Genomic DNA, 20,997 nt, shown 5'->3' with positions numbered 1-20,997 from the left:
GTCTTTCAGGATGATTTCACAGATATTGATAGTTCTTCTGATACCGAGGAAATCCTAAATTCTGATTCTGATGAGGAGAATAAACTGTTATACTTGACAAAAAATGGGGAACTCAGAGGTTGAGGCTTTAATAGCCATGGATATGTGGTCCTGATTCATCAATTGCAGAGTTGACAGATTTTATATGTGCTGCTCAAATGGTTAAGGCTGCTGACACACTTCTTCCGATAGGAGATAGGAAACCATTATGCAATGACCCCAATTACAAGAAAAGACGACACTCAGGCTATGATTTTTGGAAAAGGAAGAAGCAGAAGAAGCTTGAAAAGAAGCTTCTTAATGAAGAAGATCATGCAATTCATCTTTCAAATCCAATGATTGGTTTTGGGTTCTTACCAAACCAGATCAGATAACTCAAAGAAACTTCCAGAAGATGTTATTGGGCCTCCTGATTTCTACTTCGAGAACGTGGTACTTGCTCCAGTTGGTATTTGGACCGAAATATCATGGTACTTATACAATGTAGAGCCAGAATTTGTAGATTCAAAGTATTTTATGCTGCTACACGGAAAAGGGGCTACATTCGTAATCTGCTAATTGAGAACAAATTTCTTCTTATTTCGCTTCCTCCATGCACCATACATGATGCTTTTTCATTGAAAAAGAAATGGTGGCCTTCCTTCGAGTGTCCAAAAGTACGTTCTTGATGAATGCCGAAAATGGAATCTGGTATGGGTTGGAAAGAATAAAGTTGTTCTACTTGAACCTGATGAGGTGAGAATGCTTCTAGGTTTCCCTAAACACCATACACGACGAAGAGGATCTGCTAGAGACATGTTCCCTGGTGGTATCAATGTTCTGTCTCTTTTTTCTGGAATCAATGATGCAGAGGTTGCCTTCTACTGTCTTGGCATACCTTTAAAAATATATGCGCAAGAACTAAATGATAAACGGTTGGAGCAATTGACGAGATGTGTTGATTTGACCTTGTTGATGGTAGCATCCAGTGTAACAACCTTATCGGAAGAAATAAACATCATTGGGATAGGCTTGAAGATTTTTGTTGGTGCATTTTCTTGCAATGACTTTCAGTGACTGGCTCTTCTGCTACTTCAAGATAGACACCTTCATATCTCACTCTTCCCGAACCATGGAAAGGTTTAGTTGAAATGGGCTTTCAGTATCTCCCTTTAAAACAAAGTAATCATTCTTGATAAGTTGCTGATAATGTCACAGAAAAGCATCATAAGTTCAATTCTCCAAACTTTCTGTCTTCTCAGACCACTTGATTTCAAGAGTGCTTCATTATTTTGGCCTGACTTATTCTTTCTCTTCAATAGAGGTAGAATAGGCAACAACTTGCTTCAAGGACCTTCCTCATTTGAGACTGTCCTGTTTGAAAATGTTTTTTCTCCTTTCTTTATTGAAGAATGACATAATTTTGTAAAGTATTGCCCTTTACAGGTTCACAATAGAATGAAATCATAAGACATGAAATTAATGAATATCAAATAAATCAACTACTCTTTTAACTCATTCAAAAATCATAGTCCTATGGCAAGTGTCAAAACTATTAACTGATTTAAGGTGTAGGTGGATTCTGGTAAAGTAAGGTCTCTCAGGTTAGTCCAGCATATATGTCTCTTTGGGTTAACTTGAAGAAATGATTGTTATGCTCATCTTGTATAGATACTTCTCGTTGTTATGCTCATCTCGTAGAGATACTTCTTGTGTCTGACTCTCAGGAACATCTTTGGGATGTGTGGTGCTTCATTAAGAGCTTAAGATCGTCTCTTATGTCGTTGTTGCACCATTCAATATTCGAGCCGCCTTTTCAGGTTTTCAACTCGAATCCTCCTTTGGTTTCAAGATATTATTTAAAAATTTACATCTTGAACCCCCCCTTTTATCATTTTTATATCATGCATTAAAGATTTTAAAAACCAATTTTTGCAAATAAAAATCGATCTTGAGAGGCGGAATGAATTCTGAAGATATTCTCTCTTAATTGGATGCCTTCAATCTTTCTTTGCTTGACTTGGATCTGCTTTGCTGGGGATTTTTCTATCATCTGGATCCCTCTAGACTGCCAATTTTTTTTTTCATTTTTTCCTTTTTTTTCAAGTATAATATTTCTTGACAAAATCTGAGTTTATTTGGTTTCTCAGAACTTTCCCATTCATTTTTGCCAAAACCAATGCTTCTCCGGAAAAGGCCTATTTTTTTTTACAATATTTGACCCGTCCCAATTGGACATCCATTTCTCACAGAAATCTTTATGTATAGGCAAAATCTTTTTAAACACTATATCACCCTCTTGGAACTCTCTCGGATGTGATCTTTTATCATCCGTTTCTGATGTATCTGTCGAGCTTGGATTCCTTAAGCCTCCTCTAATTTTAGTTCCTTTAAGATACAAAGTGATGGTATCTCAAATTGGTAAGACTGAACAATAAGGTGTTTCCCTAGTGATGTTCGAACAATATTTCGATGTATATATAAGGCAAAAGGTAGCTTCTCGTGCCAATCCTTGTAAGTTTCAGTGATCTTTGTAATGATCATCTTAATGTTCTTATTTGCTCCTTCAACTGCCTCATTCATCTTTGGGCAATATGTCACTGAGTTTGTATGATTGATCGCAAAGTTCAGTCATCTCATACATAGAAGTCTTTGTGAAAAGATGTATCTCCAGGGGGATGAATATTCAAGATTAACTTTCATTTATATAAAAATAATGTAATTAATGCATGATATATTTATTTAAATCAATCATTTTTTCTTCTTTGAGTATGCTCCAATCACTCGAAATTATCTTCGATAAGCTAGTCCATAATGCCTCATCTCGTCTCCTCTTACAGGAAGATTCATGGATAATTGAAAGTTTGGTTCTTTTGAGGTCATTTGGTTTATGATGGTTTTATATTTGGAAGGACAAAAGTGTGACTTTTGAAGTCGTGTATGTGGTGGAAGGTAGTATCATAAACCAGTAAACTTCTGGATTCGGTCTCTCAAAAATAGGTAGAGATATTTCTTCAGAGTCTTAGATAATCGTAGTGTCCGATTTGGTATTGTAAGGATCAAGTAATTGGTGTTGGATGGGATATGGAAGATATAATTTTACCACTTGCCAAAGATCTATAACTCTTGAAAAATTAAAAGAATATTTAATCTACTTGATACTCAAGAATTTCAAGATCAAAACTTAATTCCTTGCTCATAACCATAAAAGCAACACAAATTTATTTATTGCACAAAGGGCGGAGAAAATGAACAAAAAACAAGTTCAAACAAGATGCTGAAAGTATAAAGGTACTACAGTGGTAGATATCAACTTCCACTTGTTTATCTATCATGTCTCATTATAATGTTAGGTGTGTAATAGGACTAAGGTTTTTGTCCTCATTTACCCCCATTTCTTGTTCATCTTTTGTGTCAATGTTTTTGGATAAACCCTCAAATGCACAAATCTTTACTTCTTCCTGATCAGTCTCTATTATCATCTTCTTCTTCCCCGAGTGGAAATTGGGTTCAATTTTATATTCAGAACAGCTTTCTTTGGTGATGATAGTTTTGTTCTAATTATGAATGCATCTTGCAGTTGTGATTGGAGTAGTATTCACCATACTCTTTATATTGCCCACTGCTTCACTTGTCCTCAGAACATCTGATACAAATGTTTGAGGTTTCTTCAAAGTTACATTTTTCCCATTCATTCTTAAACCGGTGGGCCAAACTCGAATTATCTCTCTTTTCATTTCTTTCTCATTCTTTAGTATTAGAGAAGTATCAGGAGTTGAATCTGTCATACATACTTTATATTCCTCAATTTTTCCATTTTCTTTTCAATAACTTCTGCTGTATGATCTTTATTTGCTTTGATCGTGTTAACTTCATTTTGGGGTTTGAATCCCGATTGTTTGATCAAAATGGATTGACTGTTAACATCAACTCTTATGATTTTATGAACCAAAAGGTCTTGAATTTGTCTTTTGAAGTTACCGCAATTCTCGATGGAGTGTCCTCGGATTCCAGCATGATATTCACAAAAGAATTTCTCATTATACCATCCTGGGTAAGGAGGAAACAAAGGCTTAGCCTGACATGGGCCAATAAGATGGGCTTTGAGTAACTCAGGATATAACTTGCTGCATGAAACTGAAGGAAATTTGGGTAGAATTTCCCCTGACATTACTGTCACATTACAATTATTTTCTTTGCTTTCTTGAAGCTGACGATCTAGATGTTTGCTTTGCTTAGCTTTCTTCAATGGCACCGAAACCTCTTCTATGCTTCGCTTCAGTTTGATCTCTGTCACCTGTTCTGGGGTCATACCCGATTTTTGGAGATTTATCGAATTTCCACATTCCTTGGCAAAGTTCTGGTCATTTGTTTCCATTGTATCATCTACATTATTCGTAATCCCATTCAAATCTTTCACAACAGGATCCTCTAAGGGTTTCTCTCCATGGATTACAATATTCACTAGGTCCATCAATTTGGTCAGTTGTTCCTTTGAATCTTCCTGGAACTTTTTTACTTGATCATTCATCTTTTGTTGTGTCTCGATAAATTGCTCTTTTAGTTTCTCGATTCTACCAACCCTTGCTAAAATCTTATTCATGGCTATTATCCTTCTTTAGGAAGACCAAGTTAACTCCACTTTGATTCTGTCATGGAATTCTCCACGAATTATTCCACGTTGTCATGATTAAATGCATGTAGAATAGTTTGAAATAAAATGTAATTATGCAAATATGCAAATGCAATAATGAAAATATAAATATAAACGTAAAAATGCAAAATGTAAATGCAAATGTAAATATGTGAATGTAACAAAAAAATGCAAATTGTGCAATACAAAAGAAAACATAAAAGTATAAATGAAAATGTAAAGATGCAAAATGCAAATGCATGTATGAAAAGGTGTCACTCAATAGTGATCATCTTAGAACATATTTCATTAGGGATGGCAAACGGGCGGGTCGGGTGCGGATACCCCCTCCCCCATCCCCATACCCACCTAATATTTTTCAATCCACCACCCGCCCACCACCCATGATGGGTACAAATTTTCAAATCCACACCCGCCCACGCGAGTACATTCTCAAATCCATCCCCACTACCCACTAGCTACGTACCCGTCTAGACCCGATTGACAGTAAACTTAAGTTATACATAAGCAACAAACATAAAAAAAACATGTCCATTAAGAAACATAATAAAATAATCCAAGGATTATCTAAGTTAAGTGTTAATATAGATCTTAAAATACATAAAACACCATAATAAAGGACATAATTAAAGTCTAGAAACATAAATGACAAACACATAATATTTTTATTCTTTGGCACAACATTCTAAAATTTCAGGCAATATTTGTGACATATAATACTCCAGTATTACAATCATCATTCTCTATTTCCTCCAACTGAGAGCGCTCCAATTTAAATTCACTACTACCTACATATATAATAGAAAGTAAAACTAATATAAGTTAGTAACTAAACTTTAATAAGATAATTAAGCACAATTTGACAACTAATATAAATTAAATAATAATATTACCTTTAATATCGGCCCAAAGCCAATTTTGAGCATACATTAGGACCAATTACTCTTCCACCTATACTGAATACAGATTTTGATGGGACAGTGGAGACAAGAATGCCCAAAATATCCTTTGCTATTTGTTGGAGAGTTGGATAAATTACATGTTATATCTTATACAATATTAGAATTTATAAGTTAGTCTCTAAAATTACACCTAAATTCATAATGGTCCAAAATTTAATGGATATTTAGGTGGGCAGGCCGATGTGGGGCGGGCGGATGTGGGGCGGGTAATGTCTTAAACCCATTACCCGCCCACCATCCGCGATGGGTACCACTTTCTAAATCCATACCCGCCCACTACCCGCTAAAATTATACCCATCCCCGCCCCAATTAGAGCGGATGCGGTGCGGAATCCATAAAACTATACCCATTTGCCATCCCTAGATTTCATTGAACATAAAAGTTTCCGTGCATCAAACAAAACTTTTACATATAGGGGACAACTTTTAGTCCTATCTTCAACAAAACTTTACATATAGGAGATAACTTTCCCATTTCTTCTTGAAAGCTAAGTTAGTCGATCAGCTTATGGGTCGTATTGCTTGTCTGGAATGCAGCTTCTTCCATGACATTCTGATGTTTCTTCATCTTCTGTGTCATTTCTCGGAGTTGCTCATTTTCCCTTGTAAGAGAACTTTTTTGTCTAAGAAGTTCTTGGATTAGATCTTCATATATGTTGTAGTTCTTTTTCAGTTTGGTAACCTCTGTTATCCACTCTTCTGGGGTATCTCCTATGCTAGCATTTTGAAAAGCTTGACTGATCTTTTGGAAATCTTCTTGCATGGTTTCCACTTCTGTGCTCAATTTCTTGTTTTGGTCATTCAAGTCCTTCAAATAACATGCTTGAGCTTCATAAAAACTACCTTTATTCTGAATACCCTAACTGATGCTCTTACCATAGACTGCTTTTGGTATCAATCTGGCAGGATTTTTGTGGAGTACTTTTGGTATTAATATAACAGGATCTCTATGTGTATTGCTCGCTTTTATCTTTGGAGTTTTCTCAAGATGTTCTTCCTTTGCTGCATTATATTTTGTTTGATCATAAAACTTTTTGTCCATTTACGATTTCTTTCCAATTTGATGAATAGTCTTTTAAGTCAACTCCTTTTGGTTATGCCATGATCATGCAATGCAGACGAAAGAAATCAACATAAACAAGTTAGAGCAAAACAAAATGTATGAAAAATAAAAATGGGAAGGGAAAAAATAAATTGGTTAGTACCAAGAAAGATTCTATCTATCAAGGTATATAATGTATTCTAACCTCATGCTTTTTAGTTCCATGCTTTGTTTGGAAAAATTAACCTAACTGCATGATTTCTAGTTCGCATGCATTTATTCAGAGATAAAAATAATAAATTAAAAGCTAAAGCTTATTTCTCCTTTGTGTATACGTACGAACAGAGGTTCAGTATTGTCTTAGATCAGGTGAATTTCTAGGGTTTATTATATGCAGAGTTTCAGATCTAAGAATAAAGGTACCCGAATTGTCCTTGTCAGTGCCCCTTGGGCTGCTAACCCTTAATCCTAGTCCATCACAGACTAAAGTGGATCGAGTTCAATTTGAGGGGATACACTTCTCTATGCCTGACACGGAGAATAAATTCTCACGAAGACATAGAGCATATGAACCCCGAAAGTTACTTGCTAGGTCTGACACAGAGAATAAATTCTCACGAAGACGTCGCTTTTACTCCCACTTAAAAGGGACAAGCTTGATTAAAAAGCTTATGTTATGCAATGCATGTGTTGTGTGTGAGGAGAAATGTTCAAAACTCTGACAGACAATAAATAATGAAATTTAATACTTGAAAAATAAAATAAAGCATTAATAAAATAATATAAATATTATGAAAATAATAAGTATATATAATTTTTTTAAAAAAAATTAAAAATTAAATATATGAATTTCTAATTTCTAATTAATAGAGATAATTTATAATTAATTTTAAAGCTTGACTAAAGGTCCCCAGCGGAGTCGCCAAGCTGTCGTAACTAGTTTTTGTCCGGGCACAAATTTTTACTTGGCGGGAATAAATAAATTATTTTTATATAAAAAAATATTTTGGGAGTCTCCATTGACCTTTTGGGTCAGGTAGGTCAAATACCTAAAAACAATCTTTTAAAATAGTTTTGAATAAAATATAATTTAAAAGATAAAACTGATCTACATATAACCAAAATTTTATTAAAAAGGGATTCGTGGTCGATTACGTTTGGGGAAGGATTAGCACTCCTACAACGCCCAAGATTGATACTCTTTAATTATAAATAGTCTCAATTATTGGAAATTTAAAAATTCAAAAATATATTTAATTCATAATCCTGTTATTTTAAATTTATTAATATAATTTTAAGAAAATATATTAAGATATATATATATATATATATTTATTTATTTATAAATAAGATATTTATTTACTTGGAAATATCAGAAAAGTACTTCTAGGTGCCTTAAGACAACTCTTTTCTTTGATATTAAAAAATAAATAAATAAATAAAACATTTAAAATAATAATAACAAATTTATTTTAATATAGTAAGATATTTATTTATTTAAAAATATTAGAAAAGGGCTTCTAGTTGCTTTAAGATAGCTCTTTCCTTTAATATTAAAAAATAAATAAATAACTAAAATATTTTCTTAAAATAAAATTTAAACATAAATAGTTCATAAATAGGATTTTTATTTCATAGAAAAACAAAATAAAATAAAAAAATTATTTATTATATATATATTCATATGACTAAATAATAATAATAATAATAGTAATAAAAAAATTAAACATAAAAAAATTAAACAATGAATAAATAAAATTAAAACTTATATATTTAAAAAAACAATAAAATTAACAATAAATTAACATATTATTAAAACTAGTGACTAAATTATAACATATTAAAATTAGATACCCTAATTCATAATTATTTATTTAAAATCACAGGGACTGAACATGCTATTTTATATTTATTTAATTTAGGGACTAAAATAAACTTATATCAAATTCGAATATTAAATTAAAATAAATTAAAACATGATGTCCGGGACTAAAACATTATTTAACAAAATTATAATGGCTAATTCGGTTATTTTACTTAACATATATATAATTATGTTTAGGGACTAAATTATAATAAACTAAAATTAAGAAACCGAATTAAAAGACTTAATAATAGATTTTAGTGACTAAAATAGAAGATTATAAAACTGTAGGTACTGCGGAAAGGGTTTGACCAATAGTGAAATTACACACATACCCCTCCCCAAAACGACGTCGTTTGGGAAGGGGTATTTGAACCCTTTATGGCCGGCCATAATGGCCATTTCTCATTTCTTTCTTCTTTTCTTTTCTCTCTAACTGAGAGATTATCCCCCATCTCTCTAAATACACTCATCGGGGAAGAGAGCTGGCCATTCGCCGGCCACTGTGCTCCGGTGATAATCGTCGCCGTCGGCCACCGTTCACGGTGTCCGGATTTTTCTAACCTACCCCAAAATATAGATCTCAGAGTCCTAAAACCTATTTTGAGGTTGTTTTAACCTAAAACCCCACCAAACGTAGTAAATCTACGATTACTACCTTCGATTTTTTTGTATCTCCGGGGGAGTGTGAGGACGCGTGAAAGGCTCCGATGATTATGTAGTTTCCTTGGTAAGCTTCTGTTCTCTTCTCCTTCTTTATTTGGCTACTGTTGGGTATTGTTGTTTGTTGTTCGTTTTCTGCTCTCTGTCTCTCTTGTTTGTTGCTGTTGTGGTCTCTTCTTTCCTTTGTTTTGTTGTCCTCCCTCTTTTTGTTTTGCAGGTTCGGTGGCTTTATAGCCACCATGAACCTTACCACAGACTGGATATAAGAATGGTCCTTGGTGAGTCACTGAACCTCTAGTGGTGACTCACAGTAGGGTCTTGACGTGGATGGGGCAGCTGGCTCTCTGGAAAGCTCGGTGAAGGCTTGGCGTGGCAGCAGTTGTTTGGACCACCTGGCATCAGAGGCGTCGGCGCTGGATGATCTGGAATCAACGGCGGCGGCCGCGTGGAGGAAGAATCATTAGCAGCTGGGGCTAGGGTTAGAAAACCCTAGCTGAAATGTTACAAACCCTAAAGGGTTTGGGTTATATGTTGGGCCATAACTGGGCTCCGGTGTAAATGGGTCGGGTCTGTATTCAGGCTTCGATTTTGGTCCTTGTATTTTGGATCTGAAATAATAAAATTTATTTAATAATAATAATAAAATTATTATAGTAATAATAAAATATAATAAATAAAATAAATAATAAATAATGAGTAATGAACAAAAAATTTAATGTCTACATAAAGGATGTATCAAAATAATACACAAATAATAAAAGTTAGTTATTTACATGAAAGATTTACGAATCACTGACATAAGTTTAGATGATTATAGATTTTTTTTTGTTTAATATTTAGTTTAAGCATTTAATTAATGATATAATTATGAAATTTGAATTTGGAACTCAACCTTATTACTAAATCAGGTAATGTTTTATGCAAAAACAAAACAGAAGTTGAGGAATCATTATTGGACCATAAAAAAAAGTATGATATTTTTTTCAATAAACTGAAGGTGATTATAAATTAGTATTTGTTCTAAGTATTCTTAATCATTTGATAATGAACATTTAATCATCATTGCAGTCGTTGGTGTTCATACAAATGACCTATAAAATTCTATAAAGTGGCATTTGGTTCGCTGGAATTAGTTGGAATTAGAATCCAATTCCACCACTTTCTCATGTTTGGTTCAAGTTTTCAAAGGGGGAATTGGAATCCAATTCCATCAAGGGATGGAAAGTAAATTTCATCCATAACATGATGGAATTGAAATTCTTTGGAGGAGGGAATGTGAAATTTGACCATACTAGCCTCATCAATCTCTAGGTATTCGGGTCGGATTTTTTTAAAAATTTACGGGTTTGGGTAGGGTCGGGTTTTTGTGAGTGCAATATTCGGCTCGGGTTCGGGTCAGGTCGGATTTTTTCAAAAAAATTTGGGATATGGTCGGGGTTTTTTAAAAATTTTGGGTTCGGGTCGGGTTTTTTAAGTGTGATATTCGGGTCGGGTTCGGGTTTAGGGTGAAAAATACCCGACCCGACCCGAAAAAATATATAATTTTATCTTATATATTTAGGAATAATTACAATAATACCCCTCTATATATAATTTTTTTCAATTAAGTCATTGTTTTTATTGAATAAAAATAATATTTTTATTATTTCGGGTCGGGTTTCTAATTCATATATTCGGGTCGGGTGAAACTTTATTTTGGTCGGGTCTCGGGTGGAGGTTCCATTGTTCTCGGGTTGGGTCGGGTGGACCAAAAACTCAACCCAACCCGACCCATGGTCATCCCCAATTGGGATGATTTTAACTTATGATGTTTATTAGTATGATTGTTATAATTTATTGAAATGAATAATCAATCAATAAAATGAAAATATAATATTTTTAAAATTTTTATAATATATTTCTACATGTAAGTTATAAAACAAACTAAAATTAAAAAAAAAACAAAAAGGGCAATTTTGTCATTTTATATTACTGAAATCAAATTCATCTGACATGTCTGTGAACCAAACAGAATATGGAATTGGATTTCAATTCATTTTCCTGCCAACCAAACAGGTTTCAGATTCAAATTCCAATTTCTACAGATTCTAATTCCTTCACATATTTTAATTCCATCATAAACATTCAAGCAAATCAAACGCCACCTAAGTGAATTTTGATTTGATATAATTATATACATAAATTTTAATTATAATTCAAATGTTTACATAAAATCTGTAACACCTCAAAGTCGACGTGATCAATCTGAAGTATATAAGATGTCACATTGAGTCAATTAACTCAATTAGCTCAATTAGACTAATAATTTCACAATAATTGTTTCATCCATAAATTTAAAACCATTTTCATAAATTAGACTAACTCAATTAACTACATAAGAGAAAACTACTTCAAATATCATCAGACTTTGAGCGTTGACTCGTTTATACCATTAAACTTTCAATTGTATCAATTTTAACACTAATGTTTAAAATAAATTATTTATGAATTGAACATTTATATTTTTTTCATGTCAATTTTTTTATATTAAATTATTTTGAAATTCATATATTTTCACCGAATATGCATAATTATTAAAAGACTATTTTTTATTAACAAAAATATTTTTATATAGTATCAGAATATATTTGATATATTATAATATTAAAAAATTTAAAAATATATATATATATATTTCTTACTTACAGCATCATATTTAAAATGGTCATTTGTGTTTTCAATGACACTTTTTGACATCAATACTAAACACTACCAAATAATCTAAAAATACTTTTCAAAAACCCTTTTTTTAAAGTACTTTTTAATCACACTTATCAAAATCAATGCTAACCTAGTAGTCACAAGAACCAACCTTTAGCCTTTCAGACAATTACAACAATAGACAAATATAGATATCAACATCTACTATTGTTAGAACAAAAAAAGAAGACACTTAAAAGATGATTCAGACGCCTTTGTCACCTTCACTCTCTTCAACTTTTAAATAGATTCAAATTTAATGTTGCTCTAATGAAAGGAAATACAAATTAGGCTTTATATAACTCATTAGAAAACACATTTCCCCTTTTTTTCGTTGGATTTGTAGCTGATAATACTAAGTATCAAATTAGTGCTTTGATTGTGGGGGAAAGCCTCAGTTTTCGTACACTTTTTTGGTCATTTTATTGCCAATTGCAAGCTTGGCAGCTCAATTGCAATTGAGAATCACTTGCAGTTTGCATGGCGAGATAATCCCATCAAAACTCTCGTAACTATCATACTCCTAATGGAACAACATTATTAAGACCAACTGTTTCATATTTGTCTATTCTGCTGTCTTAAGGAACGACAAAATATTAAAGAAGCTTCCGAGGGGACAGTGTCTGCTGCTCATGAAATGCCATCTCCAAGTCCTTACGATGGAGACTGTCTCAAACTCCCTCGTCAATGTTCCTACTAATGAGATGTTTACATTATGCAAATGAATTTGATTGGAGCGTGCCCATGTAGCTATTCAGCCTTTTATTTATACCTACGTAACTAGGACTCATCGTCGAGTGGTAGTTCTCATTATTTTCTCACTCTTTGCTCTTATTTGTACAATGGAAGCTGGAGTCCCCATGCTTAACTGTCTCATGCAGCACACCTTACGGAGCTTGTGTTCAAGTTCAGTTCAGATTCTTCCACTTCTTCAAAGTGGGTTTATGCTGTGTTTTGAAGGAAAGTGCCTCGAAATTATCCACCACCAAAGTAAGAACAAAGATAAAACAAAATTAGTAAATGTTAAGGCCAACAAGCTTGAATGAATTTGTCTGATGTTATGTCCACTTAATGCATGTAAAACAAATTGTTCTCTTGCAGGTGGGATTACGGAGGGAGTGCTCTTGATCGTTCCAAAGGAAACAAAAGGAATTGGTATTTAGAGTTAAAAGTTTCCTTTTTGTATATGTGGCAGAACCAAGTTTCAATTTTCTTTAATTTGCAGGCTCTTAATAATGACTCTTTGTGTTTTAGGATTCTTGTTTGGTAAGATGGTTTATGTGACATCCTTGAATGTGAGAGTGGTGGAAGTGGCTTTGTTGAAGGGAGGTTTGGAGCTCATATTTTCATCAAATTGTCTCATGGAGTCTATAACTATGGAGAAGGGTGATAATTTCTTTAATTATAGTTAAATTTCCTAACAACAGCTGAATGGTGAAGTTAATGGTACTTTGATTACAGATTAATAGGCAAAATTGCAGCAGATAACAGACACAAGTGGGTGTATAAAGAAACCCCAAATGACAATGATCCTGTACTTCATTTCCTCCTGGAATGTCTATTGAACCTGTAAGATTAACCGTTTAACTGTCCTCAACAGTATTCATTCACCATAGCAATGTGTAACCTTTCCTGTAAGTTAAAAGCCTGATTTTTCAGTTTTTTATCCTATAAGCAGCAACCAAAGGCTTGAGAGGTTCAGTTCAATTCAGGCATTCAGGTTTATGTATATATATGTAGGGAAAGTGTTTGCATGTTACAGAGAATTCTAATTGTAGCTGCTGCATTAACCTATTAAAAATGCTGATTACAGTTTCTCATGGTTCTTAACAGACAATTGCCATTGTTTCTGTCAGGGAAGGTATCATTCAACTCGGTTCATTTGACAAGGTCTCTCTCTTACTATTTTTTCTCTTTTTTTTCAGCATTTTAAAGAAAATTTCTTTTGGCATTAAGTGAGTAATGAATAATGGAATTTTCAGACTGTGGAAGATCTCGATCTGGTGATCAGAGCATACAGAGGAAATTCAGCTACCTCCAGACCATACCAGGTGTCTTTTCCATTCAAAGACCATTCATTCCAATTCAACATCCATACGACCTTAGGACGTAACCAGATACTTGAAAACCATGAAACAGCATTCTGTCTCGATGAGAAGCGCCAGTTAATTGGAACAAAGAGATTGGTCATCGAAAGCTGGAAGACTCTCCAATGAAATCCATCGACTTAGGTTCGAACAGCACAAAATGGCATTATAGGATCATCCTTTTGGTTAATTCCTCCCTTTTTTCCTGTCATCCCATCGTATAATTCTATCGAAGCTCCTAACATAACTGCCTCCGATCGACAATACCAATAATGGAAGCCAGAGATTGAAGCCTAACAGGGGAGTTTCATTAGGTGAAGATCAATTTTCTGAGACAAAAGTAGAAACTTCTAGTAAAGTAGAAGATGCTCAAGAGGAGAAGCCAAGCACTGTAAAAGCTAATTTCCAGCAACAAGATGATGCAGTAGTACAACTAGGACTGGGACCTCTTTGAGACTTATGAGCAAGTATTATGAAGCTTAGCTTCTTAGGATAATCAGCTGTATTTATTAACAAAGATATGATTTGCATTTTTAGTTCAGTCAGTCTTTTTTTACCCTTTTGTTGTGTCCGTCTATAAAATATTACACTTATTCACTGAAGTGTAATTTGCTAGCTAGTTGTATTGAGGAAATAACTTATCAACCAACAAATACATGCCTTATACCAGGAAAGCTTTGTAGCTGTCAAAAGCTGTGGATTATAACATCAATAATGTGCAGTTGCAGGGTGATAAGCTAATGATAACGATATCTATCCTATGCAAAATAAGACCATATTTCATATTTCTATAATTAAAAATATGATGCGGATGGTGGTGACTGATATGAAATGACTTAAACAGAACAAAATTGTGCTTTTAGACTTAAAAATGCAAGCTTATAACTTGATGCATATAATTGTCAAGCTATACATATGATTCTAGTTCTTTTTGTGCTCCCATAATCAAGACGGACAGATATTATGGGTAATGCCAATACCAGAGGCAATCAATAAAGGCAAGGGTGGGGTTCGGATTCAATGGTCTATACTTGTCGTTTCCGGAAATGGTACCCTAGAAAACCCAAATGAAGATTACGAATGGCAATGGATGATTGAGTAGGGAAAGTGAGATTGAGTTATTATTTGCAACATTTTGAATCTGGTCCATCCTTCTCGGCACAATGAATGATTATCCCCTAAGTTTCAATATTTTGGGTCCCAACTATATAGATCTAAGAAAATGAGGTATGATTTTATGTTGTGAGACATGGCATTTAGGCAAAGGGTCCCTTTTGTTAGCAGGCAAGATATTAGCATTAGTATAAAACTATTCCATTGTCCAGAAAACTCTAGGCAATTGCCTCGGGTACTTTCAGCTTGCAATTTGAAAGCAGCCCTAACTAACTGTGACACCATTCACCTTTGAAGTTTCTAACCATGGTACCAGGATGTTTCATTTTCTTATAGTATTGGTTTCTGAGATGCATTCAAAATGTATTCAGAAACAAATAGTAAAGGTAGAGATATTCCAAATATATATCCACATCTGATCCGACTCAATACAACTCAAGGTATCATTGGTAGGATGTGATGAGTGAGATGTTCTTTGACTCGGATACGTTTTTAGTTAGTTAATGTTAAGAAATGTCTTGCCTGTGACTATATTGCAGTGAAGGAAATATGCCTACTGGATTTGAGGTTACTTGCATGCCACTCATAGCAATCAGATGTAAGGCTAACAAATTTGAAACAAGGCACTTGCATTCCACATACTAAAACTAAGGCCTTAGGCAATAGTTGCATGTTGATCTTGAGTTCTTAAGCTAAAATTTTACTGCCTAAATTGTGAAGACTTGTTAATAAATAGGCGACATCAATCATATATTAAGCAACTAGTCACTGCAAAGAGTATTAATTCTACACGGATCCAAATGCCCCTGGAAAGAGATTTCAAATGCAGTTATGCCTACAACTATTTTAGTCATGCCAAACTAGTCAAATAGGCAGAAACTTTGGTTATTCATATTAAGCAGCTAAAAAGACGGATAGGGTTGACAGATAATCAATTCTTGAAAGCCATTGCTAAATGATGAAATGATATTCAGAGGACCAATAGAAATTAGCAGCATTCTGATTGTTCCCAAATACAACATGGATAAAACAATGTAAGCTAGATACATAATTGGCATCTGAGTAATGTCTATAGGCCATCCAGTTGTTGGTATGAAAATGAAAGTAAGTTGGCAATATGTTAAAACGGAGAACTTCAAGTAATGTCAAGCTTCGTTCATCCTCCCTTTAGAATCCATGTTGGTCTTCTATTTAAGAAATGTTCATTTCCATTGCAATTCCATGTCCCCAGAAAGGTTTAGCAGGGGTGCGCTTCAGTGCCCTCACTGCAAAAGGATTGCCCTTGCTCTGCAAAACAAATTCAAAGCAAGCAACCGCAACGTCAATAGCATATCTATCACTAGAAACGTAAAGGTAGATTAGTTTGAACGACACATGATCCAGAACACGCAAACAATAACGATTTCAGGGAAACAGAACCAAATATGTCAATAGCATAATCTAGAATATAACAATGTTCATACCATCAAGCAGGTGCCTCCCCTTATGTCACAGACAGGGTAGTCATGAGGGCAGCAGCTGCTGTTGTCTTCACAGCAAGTGGCAGCCTCAAGTGGGCAGCATCCCCAAGCAAAGCAGTAGCCATAGTACTCATATAGACAACAGCAGGTATTGCTCTCAGGACAGGAGTAATAATTATCGCAAACTGTAGGAGGCTTTACAGGAGATGGAGGAGAGGGTCCAGGATTGGGGGGATTTGGACCCGTTTTGATAGGATAAGAGGCTTCCATTGCGATTCCACATTTGCCAGTTACAGAATTGGCCACATTTCTTGCCATCTTGATATAACCTCCCTCACCCCAATTTTCACCCCATGAGTTCTTCACAATCCAGTAGTCTTTACCATTCTCAGTGCCATATCCAACAACAGTCACACCATGGTCCAATTGTGTGCCACATATTCCATCAAACACACCCTAAATAGAACAGTGGACAAAACATTATTCTAACTCCAATTTTAAGAAAACATTGCTGCTTCATTGTGTAATATGAAATTTATTAGATGGTTTCCAGACTTGATATCCTAGCCAAGAGTCATTATAATTTATAATCGAAGCATAGAGTACGTGGGGAACAAATTTTGCTTCAAAATTTGAATAAAAATTCTGTTGAATTCTGAACAGCTAGGCTCTTATACCAATATAAAAAGCTTATAACTAAAGAGCAGACAATTTAGCAACAAAGTGCAACATCAACTCCACATAAACTTATATTCCATAAAGCATAGTCATATGCTATATGAGTAACATCATTAATCACAACTTATGGTCTTACAAAAACTATTAATTTTAATGGATGCGGAATCTTACCGATTGATATAACTGGAAGGCCCTGCCTCCTGCTTCAATGGCAACACTAATTGGTTGATTTGAGGCTGCCTTTTTCAATGCTACCTCGTCATTTGCTGGCACATCTTCATAAGAATCAATTGAAACAACCTTTGCATTTTTCTATAGATCATAAAACACCAAAGTTAGCAAGGAAAGTTAATTATATTCTATTATCATGTCTTTGTCCCCTTTTGCAATTGAAATCAAATACAAACCCTAGAGGGGTCACATCTTCCATCACGAGCTGTATAAGGGTAATCTTCTTCTGTGTCAATGCCACCATTATTGATGATGAACTCAAAGGCATAATCCATGAGCCCTCCATTACACCCTTCATTGTAGCCTCTATCACAATCCACCAATTCCTGCTCTGAGAGCGAGATGAGATCCGCTGTAACTATTTGGTTTATCCCTTCCACTGCAGCAATTGTTGAAAAGGCCCAACAACTCCCTATATTCAACATTGAACAGTCAGTAAAAACCATCTTATAAAACACAAATCCACAAAAGCAAAGTTTCCTTCAAACCAGGACACAGTCCAAGATCCTTCCCTGAAGTCTCGAAAATGGATTTTTTTTTCAGTGAAGATCTAAGTTAATATAAAGATAATCGATTCACTTTCAGGCCTTTTTCAACTCTCACTATGGAAATAAAATTAACAGAATTAAAAAAAAAGTCCATGAAAAAGGCTTGCTGAGAAAAGCGTGGAGTCAAGTAAATTTAATATCAGAAGACAATAATATACAATAGAACTTACCGCAAGATCCCTGATCTTTGACCGGAGCCACAGCACCTTTTTTCCTCCAGTCAACGGAATCCGGCAACGCCTCACCGACGCGGGAAGCGTAACGATAACTCCTCTTGGAAACTTTTCTGTTGGGTTTCTTAACCCCCAAGTACGTGGAGCGGTACTCCTCGTTGGTCAGATCAGCGAACCGATTCAACCCGAGCTTAAAGCTGTGGCTCTCGTCCGAGTTATGTTCATCAATGAACCTGAGATTGTCCTTAAAAATCCAGAACCTCTTCTCCTTCTCTCCCAAACCGTTGTACGCTTTTCCATGATGTACAAGCCACTCCTCGTACATGGTCATAACCTCGTCGTCAGTTCTCCAACTAGACTTTGACCGATCGGGATGGGCGTCATCGTAGGATACGATGGACATGTCAAGAGCTGATGACAAAATGAACATCATCAGCAAGAGAATCGCCGTAGTTGATAGCAGTGAACCCATGTTTGAAAAGAGAAAAGGATTTTGAATGTGTAGGGTAGCAGAAAGTGCAGCGATGAATGGGTTTATAAAGAGAAAAAAAATGCTTTCTTTTAAGTTGTAATGGTAATTTAATTCCAATAAAATTCTTCTTTTAAGTTGTAATGGTAATTTAATTCCAATAAGGTCAATAATTGTGGATCAGTGGATGAGGTGTGGCGTGATACGATTGGCTTGGGGAAAGGAAGTTGAGACAGCAGCCCGTGATAATAGGAGCAGCTTTTTTTTACCCTAGTTAAAATATATGTGTTTTTTTAAAAAATATATATAAAAAATTATGATTAAAAAGTTATAAAATGATTTTTTAATTATAAATTATTTTTTATTTTTTTATTATTAAAATTTATAAAATAAATTTTTAAATTATTCATATGTTTTAAATTAATTTTTTTATTAAAAATTTAATGATAATTTGAGTTAGATATTAATCTATTAACTAAGATCTTATAAAATATTATCTTATAATCTCAAGCGACTATCATATCTTAGTTAGTATGTTAATGTCTAAATCAGACAATCGTCAGTTTTTTAACGAAAAGAATGAATCTAAAACATATAAATAATTAGATGATCATTTTATAACTTTTAATAGTCGATGACTTAATAAAGAAACATCATATAATTAAAGAATCATTTTATAACTTTTAATAATCATAATTTAATAAAATATAATATTATAATCGGAAAATTATTTGCGTAAATTTCTTTTTTTTCCTTTGGGGTTGGGGGGGGGGGGTAAATGATAAAAGTGGCTTCAGGTTGAAGGGCGAGGAAGTGAATTAGGATGGGCCACGTAATTTTGAACTTTTGAAGACTCTGGAAATCAGCATCACAGTGTTGGTGGAGCAATTACTTTCAATAATTTCGCTTTCATTATATTCCACGTCATATATTTAACCATTTGTTTGATATGCCTTTTTTCCCCTTGATTGACAAGTATATTCTCTTTGCTAAGTTTTATAATAATCATACCATTGAAAAATAATCATAGATTTCATTAATTTATTTGTAGATATTAATGAAATATGTGGATATTTAATTTTTTAGTATATTTTTTATTAGATTATGTATAATATTAATAAGAAGGTTATTTGAATATAAATACCTATAAAAATAAACAAATTAACACCACCGCAATTTTATTTATTCAAATTTCGTTCATTTATATCCCTATTTACATCCCTACTTATCGTTAATCAACTATTATTCCTAATCAATAATTAAGAATATCAAATACAAGTGTATTGGAGATGCGTATTCTTTATGAACAATGATTAAACCATTTTCTAGTACAAATTCCATGAACACGTGGTAATCTTTTACTGGCTCGAAATATAACTGTTCAAAAGTATGATTAGAGATGTATTATTAAAAGAAACATTGACTTGTGATTCCTTGATATTTAGTTTAGCATGCATTACTTGACTTAGCTGCTGACATCTTCATTGAGGAAAAAAAGTAGTTCTATCCAGAATAAACTACTAAATTTATACTTTAGTTTTATTTTATTATTGATTTTAGAAAATATTTAGATTATATATATATATATATATATATATATATATACAGGCACGTATTTGAGCATGGGCAATAGGAACATTTGCCAAGAGCCACCTCTTGCTCGGGACATAAAATTGTAAAATTCATATATAATTAAAAAAATAAATTATTTATTTAGTCACCCATCTATTATTTTATTTTTATTTTGATTATTCAATTATTATTTTTTAAAATTATAGTTAACGTTATATTTTAATTTTGTTAGTTATCCATCATTAAAAAAATCAAGAACGATATTGATATGATATTTTTAAATTATTTTTTTCTTTTCATTAAAATTATATATATATATATATATTTGCTATTAGGGGTGCACCTTGAGCAACTGTTCATGCCTATCATTTTGTATGGGTCTCCTAAATTTTTTTATAATATTATTTATTTTATAATTTAACCCTTAAATTTTCTTTAATTTTAGTTTTTTATCCTTATAATTGAGGTCTCTAATTTTTGTAATCCTACTTTTTCAAAGTATACTATATTAATTATTCAAAGTATTATAATATTCTTTCATTTTATAAGGGTCTATCTTTTAGTTTCGCTTAGGGTCCCGAAAATGTATGAGATAACTATGTATTTATTAGATAGTTTATTAAACATACTAAATAATAATTTACAAATAAATTTATTTATTTTTTCTTGCTCTTACAATTTAATTTTTCGATACTTATTATTGGAGACCTAATTTTTACATTTG

General features: G+C 33.3%; 2 protein-coding genes and 1 long non-coding RNA gene across 3 annotated transcripts; 2 read left to right on the top strand and 1 right to left on the bottom strand.

The window, feature by feature from the left end:
• The first annotated feature begins 12,761 nt into the window (after positions 1-12,761).
• LOC120202089 lies at positions 12,762-13,476 on the top strand. The gene is made up of 4 exons (XM_039202570.1): positions 12,762-12,932; positions 13,044-13,097; positions 13,197-13,328; positions 13,404-13,476. The coding sequence occupies exons 1-4, from the start codon at positions 12,785-12,787 to the stop codon at positions 13,406-13,408; spliced, it is 339 nt and encodes a 112-aa protein (XP_039058501.1). The 5' UTR covers positions 12,762-12,784; the 3' UTR covers positions 13,409-13,476.
• A 130-nt stretch (positions 13,477-13,606) lies between these two features.
• On the top strand, positions 13,607-14,174 carry LOC120202090. The gene is made up of 3 exons (XR_005523705.1): positions 13,607-13,662; positions 13,776-13,832; positions 13,925-14,174. It is a non-coding gene; the product is annotated as an uncharacterized LOC120202090 (long non-coding RNA).
• Positions 14,175-16,011: 1,837 nt separating this feature from the next.
• Positions 16,012-18,760, bottom strand: LOC120202087 (probable cysteine protease RD21B). Its single transcript, XM_039202569.1, has 5 exons — positions 18,230-18,760; positions 17,688-17,923; positions 17,452-17,592; positions 16,606-17,058; positions 16,012-16,429 (listed from the first exon to the last, which is right to left on the bottom strand). The coding sequence occupies exons 1-5, from the start codon at positions 18,702-18,704 to the stop codon at positions 16,334-16,336; spliced, it is 1,401 nt and encodes a 466-aa protein (XP_039058500.1). The 5' UTR covers positions 18,705-18,760; the 3' UTR covers positions 16,012-16,333.
• Between the last annotated feature and the right edge of the window lie 2,237 nt (positions 18,761-20,997).

The sequence above is a fragment of the Hibiscus syriacus genome, unplaced genomic scaffold, assembly GCF_006381635.1.
Source record: "Hibiscus syriacus cultivar Baekdansim isolate YM2019G1 unplaced genomic scaffold, ASM638163v2 tig00008146_pilon, whole genome shotgun sequence".
In the NCBI taxonomy this organism is placed as follows: domain Eukaryota; kingdom Viridiplantae; phylum Streptophyta; class Magnoliopsida; order Malvales; family Malvaceae; genus Hibiscus; species Hibiscus syriacus.
Note: the sequence above shows the minus strand (reverse complement) of the source record. Positions and strands in the feature narration are given on the sequence as shown.

Bases quoted from the DNA above. Each gene is read 5' to 3' on its own strand.
- LOC120202087 (XM_039202569.1), bottom strand. From the start codon at position 18,704: ATGGGTTCACTGCTATCAACTACGGCGATTCTCTTGCTGATGATGTTC. The intron at 17,593-17,687 runs GTTTGTATTTGA...TATGATCTATAG, and splicing joins GAAGATGTGACCCCTCTAGG to AAAAATGCAAAGGTTGTTTC. The intron at 16,430-16,605 runs GTATGAACATTG...TTTGTTTTGCAG, and splicing joins GGGGAGGCACCTGCTTGATG to AGCAAGGGCAATCCTTTTGC.
- LOC120202089 (XM_039202570.1), top strand. From the start codon at position 12,785: ATGGAAGCTGGAGTCCCCATGCTTAACTGTCTCATGCAGCACACCTTA. The intron at 12,933-13,043 runs GTAAGAACAAAG...GTTCTCTTGCAG, and splicing joins CGAAATTATCCACCACCAAA to GTGGGATTACGGAGGGAGTG. The intron at 13,098-13,196 runs GTATTTAGAGTT...TTTGTGTTTTAG, and splicing joins AAAGGAAACAAAAGGAATTG to GATTCTTGTTTGGTAAGATG.